At 35.5% G+C, this 12,953-nt stretch overlaps 1 protein-coding gene across 2 annotated transcripts; it reads right to left on the minus strand.

Annotated features, from left to right (window-relative positions):
• Positions 1-32: 32 nt before the first annotated feature.
• On the minus strand, positions 33-12,398 carry ube2d2l (ubiquitin-conjugating enzyme E2D 2, like). Of its 2 annotated transcripts, XM_079892956.1 has the most exons (8): positions 11,998-12,347; positions 6,364-6,427; positions 6,241-6,272; positions 6,006-6,083; positions 5,034-5,139; positions 4,796-4,889; positions 2,925-2,981; positions 394-1,297 (listed from the first exon to the last, which is right to left on the minus strand). In XM_079892956.1, exons 1-7 carry the CDS (start codon positions 12,019-12,021, stop codon positions 2,933-2,935), a joined length of 447 nt encoding a protein of 148 aa, XP_079749082.1. In that variant the 5' UTR covers positions 12,022-12,347; the 3' UTR covers positions 394-1,297; positions 2,925-2,932. The 2 variants fall into 2 exon arrangements, with proteins under 2 accessions (XP_079749083.1, XP_079749082.1); XM_079892957.1 differs by lacking the exon at positions 2,925-2,981 and having other exon boundaries at positions 33-1,297; positions 11,998-12,398.
• Between the last annotated feature and the right edge of the window lie 555 nt (positions 12,399-12,953).

Consider the following 12,953-nt stretch of genomic DNA (forward strand, 5'->3'; position numbering starts at 1 on the left):
CAGCAAAAATAAGTAATTTGGACCTGTGCAGGTTTTTATTTTTTTTAAGTGTCTTAAAAACCTCAATTGTGCTTTTTGAACATGGGCGCTCCTCTACATCTATCCACATATACATCAATGACAACTTCAATGGTGTTGGTTAGCTGCTATTCACCTCACAACTGGGGTCCCTCCTTCAGAGAACTAATTATAGTCCAGCAGTTGTTGAGAGATCTCAATTGGACGATAGGTCAAGCAACATGGTCAAACAACTACAGTATACAATTCCGTTCATTCACGTAACATTATTGTCCCAGATTTTGAATACAGTGAAATGAATAAAGTGCAATTATGAAGATATGCAAAGTTCTCAAAAAGACTTCTCTCAGTGATACCGCAGAAGGAAACACAAAATGATAGTTTAGCAACTTTATTGAGCAAACAAAATGAACAGCTAAGTGGAGCTATTAGTTGATCGGGCATCCATTGAGAGCTTCCAATCACATATTCAGTGCAGGGACAGAACAGTGTTTAGGAGGATAGACAAACTAATAGCTCCCCATTCTAAAAACATCAAAAAGAGGAGAGAAAAGGAGTAACAAAATAAGTTCTCAGACTCTAAAAGTGGACATGTATTTGCTTAACATCGTCTGCAGATATTCAATTTTGGCAGACCACAGACCAATTACTTTAACTGTTCCATTAACATGCAAAATATATATTTTCCGTAACTGCTGATACAATGACGAGACTGATTTGGTAAGAAACAGTCAGATATAAGCAAGAATATATTTCACAGACCATAGTTCTTCTCATTGCTATTGTAAAAGCATATAAAAACATGAAGGCCAACCGAGCAAAAGATCGACTTTTTGAGGTACGCTGGCACCTGCAGAATCGTTGTTTCTTTTTCTGAAATAGCACCTCTAGCCAGTGGCGTGAGTCAGAAGCGTTCGATGGTTTCACCTTAGTTATGTTTTTTTCTTTTCTTATCTCAATAAAAAAGGTCTGAGCTCGTAGTTAAAACATGCTTCTTTGACACGAGCATTTTTCTGAACATAAAAGTTGGTGATCTTTGCAATATTGTGGTCTTTTTTTTTTTTTACAGCATGTGAATGAAGGTTGAAAGGGGTTAAAAAAACAACAAAAAAAAAAACAAGCAGAACTGATATAGTCTTAATACATGGAAAACTGTCAATTCATTGAGGGGAAGAAAAAAAAAAAAAAAGTTTTTCCAGCTAAACTGCAGATTGGTCTGATGTTCCTCAGGTATCACATGGCGTACTTTTGAGTCCATTCCCGAGCTATTCTGTTGTACCTGTGCAAGAGAAAGAAAGAGAGATGAAGTGTGGCATTGGCGCAGAGGCACTGTCACACATGCTGGGTAAGCAGACCGTCTGCCAACTCGGCACTGGCCAACATAAACACACAGAGTGCAGAAACAGCTCAAGGTCAAACACAGTGGCATCTTCTCCATGTTTACACTATACTCTAAACATTACTTATAGTATTTACTGTGATGCTAGTTATAGCTTGAACTGTTTACCTCAACCGAACCTTTTGTCATCAAACCTATGATAAAACCAGACATATTTAGATCTGATTTTTGTATGCATGGCCTTTGAAAGTTAAAACATGTACAACAACTGGCTGGTTTGTGTGAAAACTGCTTAATTTGTCATATAAATAGCCTAATTTATCATTTATTTCCATAAGTAATGAAAACGAATTAAATCAATCAAAATAATACATAAAAAATAATGCATAAAAAATGTAAAAACACTTCAGAAATCATCAACATTCTAAGTGAATCTGTATATATATATATATGTATATATATATATATATATATATATATATATATATATATATATATATATATATATATATATGTATATATATATATATATATATATATATATATATATACAGTGAGGAAAATAAGTATTTGAACACCCTGCTATTTTTCAAGTTCTTAGAAATCATGGAGGGGTCTGAAATTGTCATCGTAGGAGCATGTCCACTGTGAGAGACATAATCTAAACAAAAAAAAAATCCAGAAATCACAATATATGATTTTTTAACTATTTATTTGTATGATATAGTATAACTTGCAAAATAGCAGGGTGTTCAAATACTTATTTTCCTCACTGTATATATATATATATATATATATATATATATATATACACACACACACACACACACTGTATATGTATGTGCGCACACACACACTACATAATATAACAAATCAATATGCAAACATTCCCCATGCATAATGTTAATAATTTCAGTAGCAAGAAAACTAATTCATTTTCAAAAACTGAAAAGACATTTTTACCAGCCATACAAAAGTTTGGGGTCTGAATTCTCTTGTGCTCACCAAGGCTGCATTTATTTGATGAAAATTTCAGTAAAAACTGTCATATTTTGAAATATTACTATAATTTAAGATTTAAGACTATAATTTAACTGTTTTCTATTTGAATATATTTTAAAATGTAATTTATTCCTGTGCTATCAAAGCTGAATTTTCAGCATCATTCCTTCAGTCTTCAGTGTCACATGATCCTTCAGAAATAATTCTATGTTGATTTGCTGCACATTTTTCAGCATTCTCTGATGAGTAGAGAGCTCAAAAGAACATTTATTTAAAAATATATATATATTGAGGGGTTATAAATTATAAATGTCTTTACTGTCACTTTTGATCAATTTAGAAAGCGTCCTTGCTTAATAAAAGTTAATTTCTTTAAAAAAAATCTTACTGAACCAAAAATTTGAAACATGTAATACGATTTTAACACCATCAATAACATTAGAGCATCCAGTAGTATGAACACCTACTAGTGGTGACCAACAATTCTGCAACATGGTGACGTCCAGAGATTAGTAAGCCTTTTTCATGCTCAAACAAAAACACTCTCCCACGATACCTTGCTCACCTTAACACCTATAACATGGCATATTTCTCTGTCCATTCCCTGGCTAGTTTATTATACCTGAAAGGAGACATCAAACTATTCACACTAAAAGTAGGGGTGTGAATGACGATACACTTAGCTCACGAGTTTATACACGATATTGGTTCCACAAGAACAAGACGAGACAATATTTTAACACTTTTTTTTTAAAGAAATGCCGAAATATAATACTCTTTTATTCGACTGAAAGTAACAAAATCCTAAATAATGCAGCTGCATTTTGTAATGTTTTAACTATTATCATCTTTTATAAACACCAGAGGGTTGTGGTGTAAATACAGAGGTCCCAAAGTTTTAGCTTGATAGTTGAGTTGGGGGAAAACGACTTGATAATAATGTTAATATTTCTTGTCTCGTCGAAAGTTACGAATTACATTAATCGTGTAAAATATATATATATATATATATATATATATATATATATATATTTTTTTTTTTTTTTATTACATTTTAATCAAAATTATAATCAAAATCAAAATTAGACAAAAGTTTATTATTTTGCATCCTTGATTACTTGTCAGTTCTTTACCAGTTATTGTAAAACAGCTGTCAAATATGAAATGTTCAGTTAAGCTACTCTTATCTCGCTATGACCGTTAAAGGAGAACTCCGGTCAATTTTAACATTGAGCTCATTTTTGTGTACATTTGGAGTGCTGTCAATACAGAGAACAACGACAAAAATCGGTGTTGCCTACACCGAGTTATTCTATTTTTAAAATTTGCACCCTGTTGACTTCAATAGGGCAAGTAGTAAGCCTGCTTTTTAGCCTCTTAACATCCTTTAAGTGTCATTACAAGTGCACAGAAAATGTGAGTGATTCCTTCCGAGTGAACACGGGTGGATCTGACTGCAGTAGATGTTAGAGATATTAATAAAAACGAAGTTAATTCAGCCAGCGCTCATACCTTTGTTTACATTCTGTTTTCGGTGGAAGGCCATAGTAATCGATTGTCGAGTTCACGCGCATAGGTTTAGTTACCAATGATCACGCGCGTGAACTCGACAATCGATTACTATGGCCTTCCACCGAAAATAGGATGTAAACAAAGGTTGAGCGCTGGCTGAATTAACTTCGTTTTTATTAATATCTCTAACATCTACTGCAGTCAGACTCACTCGTGTTCACTCGGAAGGAATCACTCACATTTTCTGTGCACTTGTAATGACACTTAAAGGATGTTAAGAGGCTAAAAAGCAGGCTTACTACTTGCCCTATTGAAGTCAACAGGGTGCAAATTTTAAAAATAGAATAACTCGGTGTAGGCAACACCGATTTTTGTCGTTGTTCTCTGTATTGACAGCACTCCAAATGTACAAAAAAATTAGCTCAATGTTAAAATTGACCGGAGTTCTCCTTTAACTGAAGCAGTGATTTGCACTGAGCCGCTTTTGTGAACATAAAGGCCGCCTACATTGATTTGATTGGTCATCTCAAACATTTTGACATAGGCGAGCGGTGTTAGACCGCTGAGGCAGCTCAGATGAGAAGGTTGGTTATCTTGGTGTTGTGTGATATCTTTGCAGTACCAAAGTAAAGTTGATATTAGACAATTATTTTACAACCTTTATTATATACACTTCAGAAGAATGAAGAGGTCCGGACCTCAATGGCGGGTACAGCTCTGTATGCAAGCACTGTAAAAGGTTTTGCCACAAACTCAATTCCGTCATCCTGATATCGTGAGACAGCTTTTCATATCGCGAGACCTTGTGGTACAAGATCTTATCACACCCCTATCTTAAAGGCATCTCTATTATTTTCTATTGATCTCTAAAGAACAAACAGCCTGGATTTATTTATAAGGCTCAAGACAAACAAATGCACTTACTTTTCATTGTCTGTTTTATAGATACGTGCTATCTCTGGCACTAATGGATCATCTGGGTTTGGATCACATAACAGTGAGCAGATGGACAATAGAACTGCAACAGAAAGAAGAGAGAGGTTGGCACATGGCATAAACAATATCAGTGCATATATTGGCTATCCAATTAAATGATTCTTAAGAAAAAGGTTTTATGTTAAGGGTTAGTGATTTTGTTCTCTGTTGATTTTAATTGGCTCACCTTTAGAGATAGTTAACGCAGGAGACCACTGTGACCTTAGAATATCCAAACAGATGCTGCCATTACTGTTAATATTTGGGTGATAAATTCTTGTGGTGAAAGCAACCTGCAAATAAGAGGGTGAAACAGACGGTCAGACCGCATACATTTCAAACCAATTGATATTTTACTGTAGATCAGCAGGTTTCTCTCATGGAACCTGACTATGTGCAAAATACTGCTAAAGCTGGGCTCAGACTGCAGGAGTTTTTAAATCTTAACCGATTGTGAATTCTGGTTGCATCACACACAAAAGGAGAATCTTTGCAGATTTTCTTCTTTCAAATCTCAAACCTGCGCACACTACAAGATTTAAAAATCATGGTGCATCACAGACTACAAGATATTCTTAAGATTATCATGCCAGCTTTAGCACCTCACGTGATCTCACGGGGAAGAGGATGTAAACAAAATGGATACTGTGTTGCGGCAACATGCTGTAGACATTATATGAGGAGACTTTATAAAGTTAGTCGTGTTGTTGCCATATTTCGTCCAGCCGTTCCTCCATCTCCATTGTCCACCTGACCCCTTACAGCTGTTTTTTGTTTCGCGGTCACCATTTCAAAAGTCCCGTTGCTCCTCTCTCCTTGTAGACTTGTCTCTCATTAGCTATTGTGGAAGTAGTGACATAATCATAGTCATAATCATCCCAATTTAAAATCCTAAATATCAAACATGTTTGATATTGTCGGGGCGGCCCAACATGTCCGCAAACGCCTCACATTACCAGATAATCAGGGCCGAACATTGGAACCGACTAATGCCCTGAACGCGATTTTTCTCTGAATGTCAGGAGGGGTAAATCGGCTTGAAACTCCTGTAGTCTGAGCTTGGCTTTAGAAAAAACAAAAACAACCTTGACAATCTTATTCAAATTTACTCTTTACAGACAGATTAAACCTGAAGGTTGTTTAAATACTTGATTCTTGCCTTAGGTGGTTTGAAAGGGTAGTCTGTAGGAAAATGAATTGTCAAGAAAAACACACCCCCTTGATATGGACTGTCATTCTGTAAAGAAAAAGAAAAAACAACAAGAACAATGTTACACGATTTCCGTGACTCCTTTAGTGAATTCAGTGTTATAACAGTCCAGACACTGCATGCAAATAAATGCCACAATCCATCATTAACATGCATATGCAAATAAGGACATATATCCACTTACAGGTCCCATAATTGTTGCTTGCCAGTGAAACACTGCAAATAAAGAGCAAGAAACATCTCATTACGGTGAGCTCTGTGATGTGCTCGGATACAGGTAATGAAAACAAACAGCGAAATCACTCACGGTCATCTCCAACCGGCCCTGCTGAGCACTGCGCTGGGGGGTCCCGGCCCAGATCAGTCAGCTCCTAAAGACAGAGAGGATGCATCAGTATTGGACAGGATCTTTTATTTTCTTCCTAATTCTGGGTATCTCATCAACTATGTCATCTTTCATCCATCAATACAGTTTCCATTCATTTCATTCCTGAGGTAAAACGGCAAAATGAAAAATACTTTTTCCATTGCTCCCATGTTTCATGTCACTCATGATAAAAAATGCTCATATTTTACATAATTATACAAATTATTGATAGAATTATATAAAGCTAGTTGACTTTTGGAAGGTAACATGTCCTGTGACATGCTACTGTATACTGAATCTTAAATTATTTTAACAATGTTCTAATTCTTTCATAAGTCTTATACATGCAGCTTTAAAACCTCATATTAGAGTCTACATGGAACGTGTCAAAAAATGTCAATTTTTCTCTTATACACAGTAGGGCTGTGTGTAAAATGGAAAATCTTCTTGAGTAACCAATAACCTACTTGGTTTGAAGCAATTAAGCAATATACAAGACAGTCTGTTCAAACGTTCAGTCATCACAATCAAGGAAGTAATAATTTAGTTTTTACAACAAGAGTCTTATGCCACTATCAGGACAAGACAGACATGATACCAGTTATAATGTACCATGCTCTGATTGATCGTCTCTTTTAATATACTGGATAAGCAATCGGGTTTTGATTCCAAGTACATTATCAGTCATTGTGTCAGTTATCTGGTTCTATTATAATTCACATTTAGCCATTTAAACAGCTGAAATCTAAGATGTATCTGTAGGAAACTGTAGACTTCAGTCCTTTCATTTTAATCCAGATGCATTCCTCTTCCAGACAGATCACACGTAATTAATAAACTGTCACAACTATGCGCTCTTCTGTCCCAGAGGCCCAAACTGTTGACCCCGGAGAACAATCAGAGCGGAGACTCATGTGTCATCAGGATAAGATGGGAACAGTGGACAGATTATCCTTTAATTTCACATGCTCTCACCCTTTACTGATGTGAATACTGACAGCTTTCTCAACTCTTGAAAAAAACAGGCAGGAAATGACAGTCATGATGTCTTCTTAATGTAACTTTACAAAGAACATCAGAAGTTGATTGAGCAAAATGTTCTTTTGGTTTCCTCACAGTCACCTAAAAACCACAAACGTCAGCAAATTCATAAAAAAAAATCTAGGGATCACTTCAAACCGTTTTGATTTTAGTCTCAAAATATGTCAGAGAAGTCTGTTGTGACGTATCCCCTTGTACCTAGTTAATATACTTTATGAGTAAATGTGATTTCACCAAGTACATTTCAATCAACCAATCAGATTTGAGGGACAAGTTTACAGTTTATGTCAAGTTTAGGCTTGCAAACAGGGTTAGGTGCTTCTACATTAGTGTTATTCATTTCCCTCTGATTTTATGGATAAGTAATGGGTTAGGTTTAAGGGTAGGGATAGGGATAGGACTACATTTTTGGACAGGAATGTTGCTCCAGGATCAGCAAAATATGTTGATCCAGGACCATGTCTTACTTGGCAAAAATCACGGTGACCAGACTTTATGACACGATATTAAAGAAATCAGCCTTTTCATTTCTTTACGGGTTATTATAAAGTCAAACCAATTGAAGTTCTTTTGCCACACAACAACCAAATATACATTCTATCAATGGTACAGTGTCTGATCACGATTTTGGAAGCCTCTACAGTAAGAGCTGATCTAATGGCTAGTTCATGCTGCCCCAATAAACATTTCAAACATTCTGCAGTTGGTTCTTAGATTTATAATGTTGGGAAACAAAATTCAAGTTCACACTCTCTCAACAAACTTCATCTTTTTTTTTTAAATAGGCTAACACTTTTACTTGTACTATTTTGAGAGGGGCTTTAAAGAATAGCCTTCTATCCAGAAAAGATATTCACAAAGTAACTTATGAAATGTGCTTATAAAGACATTTTAGAATATTTTAAAAGACTTATATTTCAAATAAATGTTCTTTTGAAGTTATTAATCAAAGAATCAAATTTGAATACTATTTCACAATATTTACTGTATTTTTGATCCAAACATTGAATGTTATTATTAGTAGTATATAAGCATTATTTTAATAATAAATTAAAAATAAATGCATATTAGCATCATGTAGCCTAGATTATATTATTGTAGTACAATTGCTTTAGTTATAATTTATTATTATTGCATCAAAACCAAAAATATACCAAAATAGCCTAATCTTAACAATCATGTTAAGATTGTCATAGGCCAAAATAAACCAATATTGTCCAATCAACTCCCTACAATATCAGCACTTGATCAAGATCTTCAGGTAGCACAGATTTCAATGTTTCTGCTTTGGCTAGATTTCTAGGTGAAATAGGGTCAAAGTGTTCACAATGAGGTGTGTAGGCCTAGCTGTGGAGTAGAATAGTTTTTATGATGCATCGCGATGCTGTGAACATTTCTGCATCCATGCATAAAAACAAAAGAACCGATTTTTGAAAAATGTAATTAAATTGGCCTATAACAATTATGTTAATAAAAAAGATGTGTATGCTTAGCCTATGTTCTTTCGGTTTTTATGAAAAGAACATGCATGAATATGAAAATAAAGTGCAGGATGTGCTTGATGCCAAACAGAGTTAAGCGCAATAAGCCACGAAAAAGAATTCCATGCGTTACACAAGAGCGCTCACAAAAAGACGCTTCTCAGACAGCATGCGATCCTGAATTCAGTTCTCTTTAGTGGAATATTTGCGCTAGAATGGTCAGACACACACAGTATTATTTCAAAATATCTGTCTTGGCGAGTACTCACAGAAACATTGTCGGTTATGTTTTAAGCGAAACCAAAACAGTTTGGGGGGGGGGGGGGGGGGTCTGGTGTGTAACATTATATTAAATCCGTGCATAATAAAATGAACCTGCTACTCAATGTTAATCAAGCACCAAAAGAAAAGAGGGAATCACTCACTGCTCTTGACCGAATAACTTTCATAGCTTTAATAATAATCCATTTATTTGTAGGCCTAATTAATAGACTAAAGACTATGCAGTGATTTTTAAATTTGATTATTTGATTTCTGTATTATGTCTTTCCTGAATCCTTCAGTTAAAAGGATGTAAAATGAAAAAAGTAAAGCACTGTTAATTTAATTTGTTTCTTATATTGTGTTTGTTCTGTGTTATTTGCATCTTTGCTGTTATTTTCAATAAAGATAAAATAACAAAAAATAACTATATTGTGATTATTAATACAGTAATAAATAATAAAAGAATTGGAGGAAAAGATCGAGAATAGTTATACAATCGAATTTTATCCTGTGGCAAGTAAAGATTCACACCTCTCATAAGGCGTATAACACTTGCACTGGTTTAAGTAATAATGAAGAATGTTGGCATAATAAACTAGTCTTCTGATCTCTGGCCACACCTAGGCATTTAGACAACAAGGAAATAACTACCGTTCTAGATCTTTCGGTCTCTCTGTATGGGAAAATACAGTGACTATATAAACCACTTCTGAGAAAATAGCAGGTTTCTGAGAATTCATGTATGCGAAGTGCAGGCAACCCTCTGGCAGCGCTTGCCTGTGCGTGTGAACATGTGACCATACAGGAAGTAGAGGTCATAGCTTTCTTTGATGATGAGAATGTCTGAGATGGAAACATCAAAACAAATACAGGTAGACTCACGGTTTAGTTCATAATACTGTTGACAGGTTGCACATCTCTGAATACAAAACCAGTTGACGAACATACAAATGCCTATGAGAACATCAGTTGCTCAGACCTGAAAGATTATGGGTAAAAATTAAAACCACAGACTGATATTGTTTTTTTTGTTTCGTTTTTTACCGGTATCATGATACCTAATTATTGTCCTCCTACAACCAATTTGAAGAACCAAATTTATTTATACTTTTTGACAATAAAAAAAATAATCATTAGACTGCAACATATAGGCTACATTAAACACTGTATTATTAATTATAATATAAAAATAAGAATATAATTAGAAAATGTATTCTGAATTCAATAACAAAAATGGCTGTATGAACTTTGCTGCGAGAAGCAAAATAATCAAACATGGATCTGAGATTCACTTAGATCCATATCTGAGGTACTATTGAGGAACTTAACCAGTCTAAACTAGAAACTAAAAAGTCAGTCACAAGCCACACGAGAAAAATAAAGTTGACAGAGTTAAATCAAGGCCAATCTGTGTAAATAACATTTCAGCTTATTGTAATTGACAGACTAATGCCAGATCAACAAAAATTGTCATCCTTAAAGCTGCCTGGATGACATGTGTGGAGGAAGAGTGTGTTTACGAGAGTCAATGTACGACACCAATTCAGCCAACCAATATAGGACAGTGTGAACATCAGCATTAACAGTAGCAGCTATTTTTACGTCTGCATACTTCAGATGAGGGTGTGGGGAATAAACCAGCCCTCCCACTAGAGATAGGTCTACACGTTGCTGGTATTTTCAACCAGTCGTCTGTGTGCCCACTTGGCATTTGCTGTTCCAAAATTCTCAGCTCATCTTTCAATATCTGCCATACTTTTAATTTCCATATTAAACAACCCAAAGCCCTGAAAACTGATTGATATGGGTACAACAAGCCACAGAAAGTGGGACCAACTCAGTATTTGGCCGTCCGCCTGCAAACAATCTGCTGTGTCAGTCTAATTCATAGAAGCTCTCAAAGTCAGCGAAACAGGTGAAAATGATCCTTTCACAAAGTTCAACAACTATTGTGCAACTACTTCATGCTGGTATGGGCCGGATATTTCCGATTGGAGTATTATGTGCTCATAGTAGCTTTCCAGGAAGCACTTCTAGCAATGACGTAAAGTTCTTGTTGCATTTACCAAAACAAAAGAACATCAGTATTAAAAGAGATGAGAACAACCCAAAGAACTAACAAGTCAGCATTATATGCCCATAGGATTTACTCAAAATCAGTAATGCATATCCTGTCCCAACCAGCACTTCTGTGGCTGAGATGATTCATAAATATTATTCGCCTGAACCAACACCATGAGTTCAAACATGAGGAATCCCATAAGGTTGTGTTTACCTGGATGTGACTCACAGAGGAAACACATCCACATAAAATGAATCCCCCTCATCCACCTTCTAAAATCTGATTCCAGTATTTCCTCTGTTTTTAATCAGTAATATGAGGAATGTCGTGTATAGTTATTTTAGCTTTACCCATTACAATGTGGCACCTGTTTTTATGGGTATTACATGTAATGAATTAATTAACAGATAACGTTAGATAGATAGATAGATAGATAGATAGATAGATAGATAGATAGATAGATAGATAGATAGATAGATAGATAAAAAACGTCGGCATTCCTTTTTGAGGTAAAATAATACAATAAACAACATATTAATAATAATACTAATAATAATAATACTAATACTAAACATATTCAAATAAAAACAGCCTACATTCATAGCCAAGCCTGCTATCCTCATAGCATTTGTTAACATAGGCTATCTTTCTATAACATATCCAGCGAAAAACCAAAGGGTTTGGGCAGTGAATTTAAAATTATTAACATAAAATATAATATTTTACCTTGTGAATTCGTTTTAATGCCATTCTGTGAGTGTACTGGGCTCCCGAGGCCGAGGAAAGAGGAGATTGATCCGGCTAGCTGCGGTTAGCTGTGCTCGCTAGCCAGACACTAAAGATCCAACAGAAACCCGAAGAGACCGAAACGGAAACGAACAAAATGAGCCGTTAAAATGGACCCACGGAATCCCAGCTGTTCGAGCGATAATAATCCTGACGAGAATGAAAGATATATTGAGTATGACCGGGAAGGCCTGTATTTCAATACTGAACACTTGTATAGGTATGTGTGTGTCTCCACCTCCTCTCTCTCTCTCTCTCTCTCTCTCTCTCTCTCTCTCTCTCTCTCTCTCTCTCTCTTTACAAAATGTCCTCTTTCTCACTCCCTCTATCTGTCCTGACGTCTACGCACAGCATCAGTTTGCGGAAATGTTGTGTTAAATGCTGGAAGCAGAGAATAACAGAGAGGAAAGGGCATTACGAAACAGTCTTACAAAATATGAGGATTTGTGTCAGGGTTCTTCTCTCTTTTTAGTGGTTGTGTCTCAAAACCTAGTGCCTACTGTTAAAGTCTCAATGAAATAAAAATTCTGAACATTGCCGTATTTATTATAAATTAGATTTATCTCTGCACATCATTATTTTTATTTATTTTTTAATTCATCATTATTATTTTTTCATCTTTTTATCTTTATCTTTAAGTAAAATAACGTCCCCTCTTGCAACAACGGCTGCATCCAAAATCGGATATTTCCCTACTAGGCCTATAGTAGGCAAAAAACAGTATGTGACCAAAGATGTCTACAGGCTATGCCCGAATTCACAGTAGGCTACTCATAAAAGAGTAGGCAAAAAGTACCTGGATGACTTACTAGCCTATAGGCTATACTTGCACGGGACCACGGGAGAGGATTTATGAATGGCAGTAAAGCGACACAACTGACGCTGGAAGGTCACAC

This window comes from Squalius cephalus (genome assembly GCF_949319135.1).
Source record: "Squalius cephalus genome assembly, chromosome: 14".
NCBI classification, from domain to species: domain Eukaryota; kingdom Metazoa; phylum Chordata; class Actinopteri; order Cypriniformes; family Leuciscidae; genus Squalius; species Squalius cephalus.

Coding starts and splice junctions, on each gene's coding strand:
- ube2d2l (XM_079892956.1), bottom strand. CDS start 12,021: ATGGCATTAAAACGAATTCACAAG. Junction 5,140..6,005: donor ACCCTTTCAAACCACCTAAG/GCAAGAATCAAG, acceptor TCTTATTTGCAG/GTTGCTTTCACCACAAGAAT. Junction 2,982..4,795: donor TATAAAACAGACAATGAAAA/GTAAGTGCATTT, acceptor GTCTCCTTTCAG/GTATAATAAACTAGCCAGGG.